The sequence below is a fragment of the Ambystoma mexicanum genome, chromosome 3p (assembly GCF_040938575.1).
Source record: "Ambystoma mexicanum isolate Mex_15411 chromosome 3p, UKY_AmexF1_1, whole genome shotgun sequence".
Taxonomy (NCBI): domain Eukaryota; kingdom Metazoa; phylum Chordata; class Amphibia; order Caudata; family Ambystomatidae; genus Ambystoma; species Ambystoma mexicanum.
This window is the reverse complement of record NC_090925.1, coordinates 810,170,832-810,186,826: the sequence shown is the minus strand read 5'-3', so window position 1 is coordinate 810,186,826 and position 15,995 is coordinate 810,170,832. Positions and strand designations below refer to the sequence as shown.

The window sequence follows — 15,995 nt, the reverse complement described above, 5'->3', positions numbered from 1 at the left end:
AGAACTATCGTCACCGAGGTGCCCCGCACGCCTCTTCCTTGCAGGACGCCCACGCTCTGTCGTCGACGAGCACCGTGAAGGCGAGCGTCCACCAGATAGCACGATCCTTCCCACAATGAGAGACAATAATGGACTCTCCCAAGATGGGAATAAGGCTAGGACAAAGTGCGGGTGAGCTTGAATGGGAGTTTATCGATCAGAATAGGGCATGCAAAGGACTCTGCAAACTCCGAGAGCGCTCTGTCTGACAATAGCAAAGACAGACGTATATATTTACAAAAAGCGTCATAAGAACCTACATACTATAGGGGGCACAAGTTTGTGGGGATTGAGTGGCGACGACTAACTATAGGTGCCGCTGTGATGTGCTTTGCCGTGGTTGGTGGACGTCACTGGTTAGCCACGTGGGCCGGGCCGGGCAGGTCAGCTGGGTTCCTCCGGACGGTGTTGTTGTGCCAGCCGTGACTAGTGTCAGTGATGAACGTCTTTCCTGGCTTTCTGCCCTAAGGCCATGCACACCGCATTCATTCAACATTGCAATATTATCTTCCCCGGTAAATCTTCCGATAGGTTATTCTACAGCTTAATGCAACACAGGAGGAATGCACCTAGAGTGGGGTCTTTTGGCGATACATCAATACATGGTTACCATCGTCCTGTTGACCGGGTATCATAGGTCGCAAGGTTGGGTCTCAGGGCAAGGGACGAGCTGTCCGAGTTATCATGTCTCGTTAGAAGTCATTATGAATGTGTTCCTGTAGTGTTGCTATAATATTGGGTGTCCTAATTTTACAGGGGCCATTAACCTAAGGTGAGCCGGTGGGTCGTGGAGCCTAAGAAAGGGCGCCTTCGGACTTGTGTTTATGGCCGGGGTTTACTGATGGGTTGTAAATAATTCAGGTGGCAGGCCGTGGCCTTGGGTGCTGCGGGGGGAATGTGAATGTTTGAAGCGGCTCCAGCCGAATTGGGGGAGGTGGAGCAGAGCAGCACAGGCCTCTGCTCTCCGTCTGGTAGGCTTCAATGGGGAGGAAGGGGGAATGGCCTTGGATATGCCCAGCAAGGTATTTTCCTCGTGTGTTGCAGATTTAAGTGGAAGAGGCATAAACATTTATGTAATATACAATACTCATTTAGTCTTTTCAAAGCTTCTGTTTTTAACATTGTTAGCGCCTTTTACATGGCCATTTCAACTACGTTACCTATATGTTAAGTATTTAACAACCACAACATTTTGTTACATTTCTATACATGCGCGGTAAGTGAGGTAGTAGTAAGGTTGGTGGAGCACGCAGGAACGATCGGCTAATAAGACTGATAGCAGTGACACATGGTGAGCTTGGGCATACATACTTGTGCATTTTCGTGCACCATTTACATGAGCTCCCAATAGGGTTGTATTTGTCTTCCTTTGCACTCTAGCAGCATTAGTTCAGTTCTGGCATGGGACCTTGGGGTGCAGTCTTCTCGGCGAAACATATAACATGAAAACCTCAGGATACTTTTGCCATTTGCGCATAGCTACGGGGATGTGAGTACTTCAACCCGAATGCCATATAAGCACACATTCTGCCATCTTCATGGAGGTTACATGTTTTTAGTCAGAAAGGTCATGGAGAGAAGAGTTTCATCACAGGTAGTTTGCTCATTAGTATTTGGGGCTCTGTTTTTGGCAGGGGACCATTTTACAGTTCTTTTCCACCCCGGCCCTGCTGGCCGGGTCATACTGGGAACAGTGATACGCTGCGGAAGGGGAACTGTTACATTGTTTGCATCTAACACTAGCTCATGTCCGTCTGTTCGTGGGAACGGGCTCTCAGCGGATCTGCCAGGGAGCTGCGGCCGCAGGGACAAGTGAGACTCTCCAGGGGTGGGGGCCGCGCTGTGGTGCACAGGGCTCAAACCACTTTGATTTCACAAAATGGTTTCCAGGGCCTAGCTGAATATGGCATGTTTGGTCAATGTCTTCAGCCAGTGGTCCACCCGCCACCTGGGCCCTGGTGGCAGGGGGAACCCCTGACGAGCCATGGACTTCACAGGGGGGAGAGGCTGCAGGGGAGGGGGGTCTCTCGGACCAATCCTCCCATACAACCGCTAGGAACGAAGCTGCCACTTCCCTGCCGTAGTTCACCCTGTTCACCGTCGGACGTTCGATGACCCGTGACTCCTGCCTTAAAGGGAGGGCACTCAAGAAGGGCCGGTCGACGCATCGTCGGAGAACTCTACTCCACCAGGTACATTGGGGGGGGGGGGAGGTAAAACCTTAATAGGAAGAAGTGAGACTATTGAACATATGGACTGGGCTTGTGCAATATATCCTTATTTTACAGGTTGCCCAGGTGGGGGGATCTCCACACAGAACTGTGTCTAGATAACGGGGCCAGCATTCTGCCTATTGTTTCAACCATCTTACGTTCCTGCCTATCTCTATTGCTGGTTTCCTCGTTATTAATCTGTTTAACATTTTAACCGTACAGTTGATGCACTTTAATGAGATTCGATAACGTTAGTGGTACCACTTTAGAATTGTATATATTTATTTATTTAATATAGTTATTGTGATTGTGTACATACCTTTGAATATTAATTATATAAAGACTGTGTTTTCAGTAATACAGTGTGTGGACATTCCTTTGTGGGGGCTTGGGGACTACACTGTACTTAAGAACCAGCCCGCATCACCTCCTGAGAAGCTAGGCCTTGATTGCTCCTCCATTGCTACCTTATAGAGAATCTTGGCTGGGGTTCTCTGTGCCTCTCCTCTACCATATAGAGAGCGTAAGTACAGACACCCCCTACCAGTCTTTACACTTACCCCACCCTGCTGAATGTCTGGCGGCTGGAAGAACTTGCGGAAGGTGTGTTCTCGCGGATCACTATTCCCGGGGTGTGAAAGGCAGCCCTGCCTGTGATGGTGCCCAGAGGCCCGGTTCGGTCTGGGTTCTTTCACCAAAATCGCCCCTCGAATGTGGCCCAGGTCGACCAGGGCAAGGAAGGTGCCCCAGCGGAAGAAGAGGAAGAGGAGGAAGAAGAGAACATCTTCTTCGTTTCGAGTGTGGGGTCCTCAAGTCAAAGAACAGACGCCAGCCGAGGTGTGTGGTGGAGGTTAATAAAGTCACCGGTCCCAGTACTCGTAGACACGGGGGCCTCAGTCAATGTGATGGCCCGTGGACACTATGGACACGTCTCCCAGGTTGGTCAGTCCGAAGGCTTGTATCTTTGCTTTTGGGGGCTCGGAACCCATCCCACTGGACGGCGCTTTTGTAGCGAAAGTAAAACACAATGGCTCACAAATCACCACCCGTTTCTACGTCAAGCAAGTGAGCACGAACACTCTCCTGAGTTGCGCTGCAGCAGATGCCCTCGGCATTGTCAGCTTTGCCTACTCTGTGTATCTCGAAGACATCAATGACCTCCTGGACAAATATTCCGCTCTGTTTCATGGAACTGGAAAATTGACTGGTGACCCAGTGAGGCTGCACATCGACGAATCGGTGCAGCCCATAGCCCTGAAACATTGGAGGGTGCCTTTTTACCTTCGGGAGCAGGCGGACAAAGAGTTGGACAATCTCGTGAATTTAGACATCATCGAGAAGGTGGAGGGCCTGACTCTGTGGGTGTCCCCAATTGTGGTGGCAAGAAAACCTAAGCAGCCTGACTCCATCCGCATTTGTGTCAACATGAGGCTACCCAACAAGGCCATCAAGCGGGAGAGACATCTGACCCCAACTATTGACAACATTGTTGCAGAGGTGCAAGGTGCTCGGTTTTTCTCCAAACTGGACCTCCGGGCTGGCTGCCATTAGGTCGTTCTACACCCAGAGTCGAGATATATAACCACATTCTCCACCCACCGCGGACTCTACCGCTATAAGAGACTCAGTTTCGGCGTGTCATTGGCGGCTGAGGTGTTTCAGAACATCATCCGAGGAGCCCTCGCTGACCTGGAGGGCGTCTTAAACATCAGTGACGATATCCTGGTGTTTGCCAGAACTGAGGTGGATCATCTGCGCAAGCTGGCAAGGACTTTTGAGAGGCTACAATCTCTCAGCCTCACACTCCATAGGGAGAAGTGTGAATTCCTGCACACTTCCATTGAATTCTTTGGGTTCGTCTTCAAGGAGGGAGGAGTGTCACCAGATCCAAGAAAGGTTCAGGACATTAAGAAGGCCCAACCGCCTGAATCGGTGTCTGATGTGAGGAGTTTTCTGGGTATGGTAACCTACTGTGGACGCTTCATTCAGAACCTGGCCTCGAGATCTGAGCCCGTGAGGGCTCTCACAAAGTTGGAAACCACCTGGCAGTGGGCCCCCCTTGAACAGGCGGCCTTTGACGATATCAAGAGCGCACTCACAGCAGAGGACACTATGGCGTTCTTCAACCCCACCCTGCCCTCAGAAATCATTGTGGATGCCAGCCCGTTTGGCCTGGGGGCCGTGCTAACGCAGGTCGATCGGGATGGCGGTGCCCGCCCAGTGGCTTATGCCAGTAAAGCGATCTCCGACACCGAACAGCGGTACTCACAAATCGAACATGAAGCTCTGGCAGTGCTATGGGGCTGCAGGCATTTCAGGCCCTATGTCCTGGGGTGCCCAGTGACTGTCGTAACGGACCACAAGCCCCTGCTTCCTATCCTGGCGGGGTCCTCATTCAAACCACCTGCAAGGATAGGCGATGGATGCTTGCCCTCCTGGAATACGGCGTTACTCTCGTATATCGGCCAGGAGCGAACAATGCAGCGGACTATCTGTCCAGGCATCCAGGCATCACCGGGAAGGAGGAACAGGACACATGTGCCGAGGAGGCGGACGATCATGTTCGCATGGTGGTTGAGGCGGATACTCCCAATGCCATGCTACTCGAAGATCTGGAAGCAGCACCAGCGGGTGATGAGTGCTTCCAGATCTTGAAACACGCCATGCAACAGGGTTCCTGGAAGATGGTGCTGGAGTCCCTGGCCGGGCGCACACAAGATGCCAAGATAGGGCCAGAGCAACTGTGGATGGTGCTGGAGGAGTTGTCATTCTCGGCTTCTGGTCTTCTGCTGAGAGGCGACCGAATAGTCGTGCCCCAGTCAAAGATCAAGGAAGTTATCACTCTGGCCCACCAGGGACACCAAGGCACCGCAAAGACCAAGGCCTGGTTGTGCCTAAAGGTTTGGTTCCCGGAGTTGGAGCAGAAGGTCGACGACTTTGTGGCTGCCTGTGTCTGGTGTCAGGTGGCGTCCCCTCTGTGGAGAGAGCCGGTGATCGAGGCCATGCCCCGAGGCACAAGGCCCTGGGAAGTGGTATATGCAAACTTTGGATCCACCACGCTGACCACCCACTTCTTGGTCATTGTAGATGAGTTCTGTCGAAATCCAGAAGTCGAGTTTGTGGACTCGGTGGCCTTTGAGCATGTGGTGGTGGCCATTGAGAAAGTGTTCGCTGCCCACGGATTCCCTCACACCCTGTGCTCTGACAACAGAGTGACATTCAAAAGCGAGCGGTTCTCGGAGCTGATGGAGGGTTATGGGGTACAGCACAGGAAGATCACCCCACTCTGGCCGTGGGCGAATGGCGAGAGACTGATGAGGACACTAAACAAGACATTCAGCATAGCCCAGGGCCAGGGACAGTGCTTGCAGTGGGCCCTTTACCAATTCTTGCGTGTGTATCGCACTATCCCCCATCCCTCCAAAGGAGTGGCGCTGGATGAAGCCCTGTTCAAACGGTGCCCCCAGGGGCCCCTGCCGGAGGAGGGGGAAAAGGAGCTCAGGGTCATTGATGATCAGCTGGTGGAGATGGATCGCCGGCTGCGGATCGAACAGAAGAACGCCAGGAGAGGACTTCGCCCGCAGAGACTGGAGCCGGGAGATGAGGTGCTTATCAGGAACAGACACCCCCATGGAAAGCTCTCTCTCCCCTACAAACCTGAGCCGCCTGATGTGGTGGCCGTCAAGGGGTCCATGGTGATGGCCTCGGACGGGCGGGCGGCCGTCACCCGGAATGTGAGCTTCTTCAAGAAGCTAGGAGACCCTAGAACCGAGCCTCCCCTTGAACCGGACCGTATGGAAGTGCCTGGCGACGTGGGAGGCCAACCCTGAATGCTCGGGTCCCCTGCCCGGGGAGGCCAACAGATGGACTACCCATGCTGGAGGTAAGCGGGAGGTACCCCCAGAGGTCTGGGCGAAGGAAACCCGCTTACCTCAGTGATTACATGTTGGGACATGTTTAATGAGAGGCCCGTGGGCCCATAATGTTACTTAAGGGGATCCAGGGTGGTTGTGAATAAAGGGGCATGTGGGGGTTTGACGTGCATGTTGAAAAGTTCTGTTGAAATGTTCTTTGGTAATTGTGTAGGCTAGTAAAGTATTGTTGTTTGTCCTTATGGAAAAGGAGGAGTGTGGCGTTGCCCCTTTAAGGTATGCACACGCGGTGGTGTGACGTTGCACGCCGCCGCGTGCGTTATAAATAAAAGGGGCGTTCCCGGCCGCGGTAGTGCGACCGCGAAGCACGAGGCGAACAGACGTGTCTGTGTGAGTCTGTTCGTGCTTGGCGGCTTACGGGCATCGCGAGTGGGGGCTGATACACTCCCAACAATCCCTACGGCTAATCCCACCCATTCCTGCATCTGCCTGCCCAAAAGTTCTCCACATGGGAACTCTTTCAGCTCGCTCTTCTGTGCGGGTCACGTGTGGCCATGTTAGTTGAAGTTCACACACGGGTAGTGCCAAAGTGCATTTTTGTCCCTTCCTGTGGCTGCCCCAGTGCCCGGATTACTGTGTCCTGCCCGCTCATCTGTACCCTCTTGGCCAGGCCGGACTCGGCTGCTTGGAGAGCCGCTCCATCTTCTCCATGATGCCCTGCATGTGGCCCCCGGAGATCCTGTGAAAGAGCGTGGCGGCGGGCCGGAAGCGCACGGGCTCTCCTCTGCTCAGCACCCCATTATTTTCATGCACCGCTTCTCCCCCGGCAGTCCTCTAGGGTCCCAAGCAGCTGGGCATCCCCTGTGGTGGTGGTGGGAATGGGTTGGATTTAGCCCCTGATTTAGCCTCATAAAACAATTTGGACAGTGTAAGGGATGCAGCGCTCCAGAGTGCAGCCAACGGAGCAGGTGACTGTTGGGCAAGTCGTGCTGGATTTGGCTCAGGCTGTTTCCGTTCTTCCTCCTGAAACATGTGTATGTGTGTGTGAGGACAGAGGAGGATGCAGCTTAGCCCACACACCGGCACAGTGTGTGATCCTTTATCTCTTGTATGTTTTGTGCAGCCCAGGAAGTTGTGCTGCGCCCAGAGCCCCACCTCCTTTTAGCCTGAGTCTGGCCACAGCCCTGACTAGCATGCAAGGGTGCTGCACAGCACTTCCAGGGGACCAGACGTAAATCCCCAGCACCTCATGTTCCCTGAAACTGCTCTGCTTGTGCTTTATATGAACATTTTGCAGTCAGGCAACTTTGAAGACACAATTCACCCAGCAAACATATGCGTTTCCCGCTATTGATATTTTAAATAGTGTGGGCATATTTGCTTTTATTTCGACACAAATATATCACCAACCCCCTATTATATTTACTGCTGGATTTGCACCTGTCAAAAAAGATATTTAATTTTGCTCTGTATGTGTAAAGTGCAGAAAAACGCCAAGTGTCAGGTGTAAGAGATGGTACAAGGCGGGGCGGAAACAGTTTGCACCGGTCTGCATTCCCCGCACTTATAAAATAGAACTTAATTAGCTGGCTCAATTTATGTTGCCCGGTGCCAATGTGCATGTGTGATCCCCACAGACTGCGCCCCTACCCAGGCGTTGTTTTGCTGGGACCTTCTACAGAGCAGACTATCAGCAGAGGTGATATGATGGTGCTATTTGAGCATCACTAGAGCTGTCACCTACTTCGCTGCGGCATTCATTGTAATTACACCATGATTAGCTCCCATCCTTCTGTGGGGTCTAATGACAGCCCCCAGGATATAACTGAAAGGCCTGTTAGGCCTCTAATCAGAGCCGGCCTTAGGGGGAGGCGAGCCGGGCGACCGCCCGGGGCGCCACGCCCCCCAGGGCGCCATTAGCCCCCGCCACGCCAGCTCGGGAGAGTCTTCCAAGGGCTCCCCCGAGCTGGCGTAGTGGCAGAAGGCGTGGCAGGCGCCTCATTGTCATTGAATGAACCCGCAGTGGCGGGCTCATTCAATGACAATGGGGTGCTAACGTGCCCTATTTAACCTCCTTGCCGGAGCGAGGAGGTCAAAAAAATAAAATAAATAACATTTTAAAAAGTGGCCCATCCTGGCCGGCCCCCTTCCGCCCCTCCCCCAACTGCTGCCCTTAAGGCCGGCACTGCATGTAATATGAAGATGATTGGTCTGATGGCAAAGGCACACTGGAAAAATGGCAGGCCTAATTCCTTAACACGGTAAAGGGGCCTAGTGAATGCAAAATGTGTGGCTTGATGAACGTGACACAAGGAATGTTGTCAAAAGGAAAAATGCACATTGTGGATGACAAAAGGCAAGGGCTGACTGTCAGTTCCACTTGCCATAGGAAAAATACAAGAGGTGTGAAATACAGGGATTCAGAAGTGCATTGAACAATGATAGCAAAATGAAAGTGATTAAAATAAATGAAAGGCTGCACAGGGGAAAAGAATGTAGCAATTGAAAAGGCTTTGTTTTCAGATGCCACATATAAATCCCCAATCTCTGCAGTATGCATTACCTCGGCGCTTTAATCAAGGCTTACCATCAGGCTTTGCATGCAAAGCAGTCTTCTGAGAGTTCATGACTAAATTGGAGCTGTAAAGACACTACTGGTGTAATGAAAATGTCTTACCAGGCCTGTCTTCAGCCACTTGATTTATAGGCACTCTGCGTGTCATTCACTGAAGTCCTGTTAAAAACAAGCACTGGCAAAGCCAACATTTTTGGCTTGAGCATAAGTTTTTAGCTTTTGCCAGGCACTGATATTTGATGCCCATGTAGTTGCACCATCTGGCACCTGCTACCATCATTGGCTAGTTAATACCACTAGAGCAGTGCCTGGCAAGTGCCTTTCACGTGCCTACACAATAGCCCAAACTGTTGGCATTGCCAATGCTTGTTAAATTAACTCATTGCTTCAGTTGCTTCTTTTATCTGTTTAAATTGATTGTGTTGTTAGCTTATTCTGACATGGTTTTATGTATTTTCCCTCTTCGAAATGAAATCAAATCGAATTGTGTGAGAGCACAGAGATAGGATAGGAAAACTTACACACCTGCCTGCTCCTGATAGCACTATGAAAACAATGTAGCAGATGTGATTTGTTTGTGTGTTTTTAATGTGATTGTGTTGTCACCTATTTGCTAGACTACCTATTGATTAAGCAAGCGTATCAGTGTGCTAAATGTCTTATGTTTCCCCACACTCCTATGAAGGTATTGTGATGTGAAAAAGAGCTAACCTAGAAAGAAATATAGATGCGTAATTTGGGATGTATATGTATACATTGAATAATAATGTGTGAATAAACTGTCTTGCACCTCTCTTTTTATTTAGAGATTAATCGGCGAAAAGCTGGTGAGACATCGTAGATCGTTTGGATTATTCATTATATTTGATATTGAGTGATTATTTCAACATTGTTTAAATGCAAAGTATGCTATGCATTCAATAAACAGTCGGCCACATTGGATGTTTAAAGAGAAACCTATATGTGAAGTGTCGTTCCATGGGGCAAAATCCCTTAAGAAATAGAACACGTTCTGTGTCTTGCAACAAACTCTTACAAGAGCACATTTGCCAACATGATCCATTCCAATCAGTAGGTGCTTATCTATTGCTGTTTTTGAAAAATATTTGCATTCTGGGACTTGTAGTTCTGTTCTGCTTTTCCCATTATAAAAGTCCCAGAATGCTGTAGTATGGGGCTTGACCAGCTACCTGGGATGGAATGTGGAATGCGATGTAACCTGGAGAGCCCTGAGGTCCCATGAGTGACTGCTGGTTATCTATGTTATTGAAGCCTAGCTGGAAGGATGCCTCCCACCTGTTCTCCCTCTTTCCTACTAGCCTGATACCTGAAACTGAATAAAGAACGTATTCCTTTTGTACTCACATGTCCTGGTGTTCTATGAGTCCTTCCTGCCTCCATCAGATGAACACAGCTATTACAATGCAAAGAAAAAAAACAGGACAGGCTAAGCACCTACAACAGGGACGTCATTTCACCAAAAGGCCAGGGGCAGCGGAAGTGACATCACACGACCCTTGACCCCTGATGAAATCACAGGAAGTGATGTCACGTGAACCCACCCTGAAGTGACATCAGGGAAAGCGATGGAACACGACCTTTTCACCCCTTGACAAAACAGGAAGTGGCATCAGTGCATTGTTTCTAAGTACACTACGAAAAATATGGTTACGATATCACTATAATGTGATATATATTTCATACAAGAATGGATCACCATATGTATTGTTAATATCAGTGTGTATAGGCCCATATTACCATATTACTGTGAATGCAAGCAGATGTCCAAGGCCAAATGATAATGATGTGTTATTATATAGCACTTACGCTTAAGCGCTTTATACTGAACAAATATACATACAATGTCACCCAACCTGTACTGGTACTCATTTAACGAGCTCAAAAGAATGAAGAACAGACTTAGTCAGTGACTCACCCCCTGAAGTGTGCCTGAAACAAACCTTTAATGAGTCTAGCAATTATTGTATAGAATTCCCAAAAGACACATGATTTGTTATTCCCATTCTTTTTTATTTAAGGTCGCTGCTCAGAGTGTTACACTTTTGGAACCCCATGCTTTTTTAAGAGGCATGAACAAGAAAGCCAGCCACTCCAGAAGCAAAGAGCCACATGGCAATGGCCACAGCCCAGAAGCTTGCATTTACAAAAAAAAAAGAAATAATAATATTTCTTTCTTTTTTTAGGAGTAGCAAGGGAGACCTCAGGGGTCGCTGTTGTGACCCTTGGTGGCCCCTAAATGACGTCCCTAACCTACAGATTGCAACAGATCATGTTGGCAACTAAGCAAGATGATAGTGAGGCGTTTGACCAGCTACTTCAGCAGGGTCCCTTCAGATGCAGGACATGCTTGGGGTTGGCCTCATGCTACAGAACCTCTGTGCTATGCCCACCGCATATAATTTCATGCAGGGAAAAGGAGGTCACAGTTATGCCAGCCCGATTCCTATCAACCTATGCCCAAGATCAGCGTTCTGCAGGGTCGCTGTGCTGTCGCTTCTCCACTCTGCCCCAGTGCTTTTCTTTATTACTTCCCATATGCCAGAGCAGAGACCCAGACTCACTCCCTTTGCGGGTTTCAATCACTATGACCCACATCTTCCTCAATCCCCCATCACCTATTGAGTGGAGGTCTCTGCCCTCTACCTTCCTTACTCGCCAACACCACCTTGTTTAGAAGTCCATGGCACCTGCTGTGGTAGATGTTGATTTCTAAATGCTAAAGTCTGATTTAATCCGCACAGCAGTCTGTCTCATTAATGCATGTATGTATGTGTGTGCAGTGTTTATTGGTACAATTTTGGATCATGCATTCAAATAATCTGTTATTGCTTTCCAATCCTGTTTTGGATTCCCTTCTCAAGCCTGTGGTGAGTAAAATATATTGTTTGGAATTGGCCTTCTGCCTTTTTTGGACTTTGAGTCACTCTACCTAAAACGTTTTCACTTTAAGTCTATTGAGAATTTAAAACATAAGTGTTATAAGTGGAGGCTGTACAAAACAGACCTTGGCAAATCCAACAGTTTTGACTTTTACGTAGGCCCGGAAAGGCATTGTCCAGACACTGCCATAATGGTATATCTGGCCATAAGATGACAGCAGATTGAAAATGGTGTCAGCAACCCACTATATAATGACAATGCCTGGCAAATGCATAAAACACATGCCTGTACAAGAGCCAAACATATTGGATTTTCCAATGCTAATTATCAACAGGAATTCAGTCCAAGGAACAGATGCAAGATCACAGATATTGATTGTAAATCAAGGGCCCAAATACACATTTGACTGAGTCATTTTTATTACACAAGGAGCTGGTTTATAGTTGCAAATAAGCCATTACCTTACAGAAGGCTACTTAAAAATAACATAGACTTCCCCGCAAAAGAACAAGGCTAGATAAAAGAGTTCCCGGGGGAAGGGTGCTTTAGATGTCGAGGGTCAGGTAATGGGTGCTAATACTCTCGCAAAGTTCTTCCTCACCTGAGGATTCAAAGCTTGACTCTGAGGACTCCTTGGACAGAGAGATTCCGGGCTTCTTCTTACATCCATATCGTCGACCCTCATAGAGCTAAGGTCTGCCCCTGGAGGAAGCTACTCTGTCCGCTGGGCATAACAGCAGGACTTTGTGCTCCTCTGGGTGCAATCCTCAATGAAAAGGGGAAAAAGCCAGCCGGCATAAAAAAAACTTCTGGTCTTTAAGCGAGGATGCGATTTAAACAGCATGGTGAGGTAGCAAGTGCCTCCGGATGATAACCAGGATCCTAGCAGAAGCACGCTGAACAGGAAGCTTAAGTAAGGCAGTACGGAAGGAAAGGAAGCAGGGAAAAGATAAGCAAAGAAGGAGGAGCAGGGGGGCAAAGGGAAGCGCACAAAGGAGGTAAGGAAACCAGTGGCAATGAAGAAAACTAGTGTCTTAGCCAAAAGGCTTGAACAGGGTTGCAACTCGTCCGCTTGTTGAACCGTTCTGCAACTATGCCAAACGAGAGGACGCCATCTTGGAAAACCCCTAGACTGCTAAACAGCAAATGTAAGGAAACGTGGCGGTGCATTTCAATAGTGGTTTCTTCAAGCATGCCATATCTTTCATCCCTGACGAGTCGTGACAGTATGCCCCCCTTCTTATCTTTGCCGTTCCGGGTTTACCAGGTTGTTGCCGATGGAAACGTCAGAGCAAAATTGGGGCCTTCACATGTGAACCTAGTTCCCAGGAATCCTGGGAAGTAGGAAATCCCTTCCAATGCACAAGGTATTGCAGAGTGCCTTTGCGGTGCCTGGAGTCCACTATTCTGGAGACCTCGTATTCTTCAGGATCTTCTGGGTGTATGGTAATCTGTTAGGATTCCAATCATCAGACACTCCACGGCTTGAATGAAGTAAGGTTTGTGCTCAATAAACACCCAAAAAAAAACAATATATCGATTAACTAGTTTAAGGGAACCCATCAGATATGTCTCGTCAGACCTTGCCTGCACTGAATCAGTGTCTCACTATTCCCTTTCTGATATCATAGCTCTCAACTCACCCGCTTTTGGCGGGTGCCCCCCGCCAAAAGCATCCAGACACCCGCCCACCCGCCAGCTCATCTGTTTCACCCGCCTTGGAGCCATGGACTAATTTTTGCAGGGACCCGAGTGCGAATGGGGGTGTGAAAAGCAAGTGAAATGCTTTTCACGCCCCCATTTCCTCCCCCTTCCCCTCCCCGGCCCTCTCCTCCAATGACTCGATTGTGCCTGGGACCAACCCCCCCCCTGCAAAAGGTTAGCGACATAGAAGTAGGACTACCGTTTTATTTGTTTTTACGGCAGTCCTACTTTTATGTTTATGGCCTGTCTGGGTTTTCTTTTTTTTAAATCCGGTCAGCCTAGTTTTCACCCGCCTTGGTGTCAAAAAAGGTTGAGAGCTATGTGATATAGTGCCAGCCGGGCACATGGTCAGGGTTGTTAGGGCTGCCCTTTTGCACCCACGCCCAAGCCAATGATCCGGGGGTCAGGTGAACTCACCTTGTTCACTCTGTTCTTTCTTTGCAGCACTGTCCCCACAGTAGAAAGAGAAAAGCTACCATTAAACCTGCAGTGAGGCGCCACTCTCTTAAAACGTGCTGCATGGACCTGACATAGGTGTCCTCATAAGGAAATATCTGGGGGCAAGATATCGAGATAACCCCGATGCGTCCTAAATGAAGTCCAGTGAAGTTCATTCACTCTCTTCTCCCTTTATTTTACATCGCTTTTCTTTATCACCATCATTTCATTTCTTCAGAACCTGGAAATTGGGCCCACGCTGCGCAAGCCATTTCCGTTGCGCACCACGTGACAGAAGCACGTCGCTGCCTCACTCCTTCGCAGGTTCGGCTCTGACCCGCCTCCTTTCCGCTGCCCCGAGGTTGACGCCCTCTTTCTCCGTAGACTTGAACACCCCTCTTTATCTGTAAATCACAGGCACATATTGTGAGGTTGGTGACCTTTATTGATATTGATATAGATATTTTATTTGTATTGCGCTTGTACACAAGTGTTTCAGAGTGCGACGAGGCAAGGGAGGGGAACAAGGGAGAACAAAAACAAAGAGCTTGCTAGGCCCAGTGACATTGACACTTCCCTCCTGGCATTCCACAAACATCTAAAAACCACTATATTCAACTAACTTCCTCCCTGCCGGTTTCATCACTGTATTGTATGTTATTTGTTACTATAAAAAATGTATGCATATGTATGTTCTGTAACTAAGTTTCTTTCTGTAACAAGTGCCACGATGCCCCTGGGCTGTTGCTCGCTATACAAAATCTAATAAATAAATAAATTGAGAATGCGCAAGTGCATGGGAGAGGGAACAGGGAAAGTTCAAGGGAGGGGGAGAAAGTGGAAAGTGCTGAGCTAAGGAATAAAAATAAAATAAATAATACATAAATAATAACGAGCAACAAACTGTGGTAGTGCAGCGAGCGAGTGGCAAGTGCTAGGTTTAAGGGAACAGACAGGGTGTGTCTGATAAGTGCAGAAAAGGGGGGGGGGGCTGTAAGGATACAGAGACAGATTTCTGGGATCCTGACATTTCCCCATAGTTGCCAATATTGAATTTAGTGGTAGGATGTACCGTGCACATCCAGATGTGTGGCAGCACTCGGATCCCTCGTTACTAAAAGGTTAAATAACATAGGAGAGCCACCGGCGTTGTGAAACCTTTCAACTATTGAACTCGTTTCCTCCTATGAGCGAGTTCTTTCATTTTATATGTATGCCAACAAATTATGTGCATTGAAATAGTGATTAATGATGTACACATAATCATTTTTATTCTTCCAAATCTCTTTAGGAGGATGTTCAGAAAATTAATGTAAGTAACATTTATTGCTTCTATATTGAGCTCAGATTTTTTGTGCAAAATGCATCTGGCAGGGCCATGCAAGCCCTGGGCACAGTTCTATTTTTCAGCCACCTCGTCTCGTAATGAGGCCCCTCTTGCTGCTTTTTAAGCCAATCTGTTGCCATCGGGCTCATGGCATCCTAGACAGCCACATACGAATGCCATGCCACTAACAAATACATTGGTGTTTGGGATTCTACAAAATAACTGCAATATATATGATTGTTGGTACAGTGAAACGTGCATATGTAGACCCCAAATAATGGGCACAGAATTATTTACAGACAAAACAACATTTCGGTAGTAGTTGGTAATGCATGTTGGTTATGGTAAAATGGAGGACACTAGATACTCCAAGTGTGGCACATGTTAGGACATTTTAGGAACCATTACGTTGTGTCATAGAAGCAGCCAAGTGTCATTCCTTTTAACTTGAACCCTCATGTTACCCAGTCCCATCTTATTTTCTGCCTGGAGTTCTGGTCCCATGTTCTTTTCTGCCTGGAGTTCTGGTCCCATGTTTCTTTCTGCCTGGAGTTCTGCTCCCATGTTTCTTGCTACCTGGAGTTCTGGTCCCATGTTTCTTTCTGTCTGGAGTTCCGGTGCCATGTTTCTTTGAGCCTGGAGTTCTGGTGCCATGTGTTTTTCTGCCTGGAGTTCTGGTCCCATGTTTCTTTCTGCCTGGAGTTCTGCTCCGATATTTCTTTCTACCTGGAGTTCTGGTCCCATGTTTCTTTCTGCCTGGAGTTCCGATGTCATGTTTCTTTGAGCCTGGAGCTCTGGTGCCATGTGTCTTTCTGACTGGAGTTCTGGTCCCATGTTTCTTTCTGCCTGGAGTTCTGGTCCCATGTGTCTTTCTGCCTGGAGTTCTGGTGCCATGTTTCTTTCTGTCTGGAGTTCTGGTGCCATGT

General features: G+C 48.5%; 1 protein-coding gene across 3 annotated transcripts in view; it reads left to right on the top strand.

Annotated features, from left to right (window-relative positions):
- Window positions 1–15,995, top strand: part of LOC138580918 (uncharacterized) — a 500,340-nt gene that overhangs the window by 340,580 nt on the left and 143,765 nt on the right. For 2 of the 3 annotated variants that reach the window (XM_069651850.1, XM_069651847.1), the window contains exon 9: window positions 15,034–15,054. In XM_069651850.1, the coding sequence (XP_069507951.1) occupies window positions 15,034–15,054 (21 nt within the window). Of the gene's footprint in view, window positions 1–9,505; window positions 10,054–15,033; window positions 15,055–15,995 lie in introns of those variants that run through there. The other variant, XM_069651849.1, reaches the window with a different exon arrangement.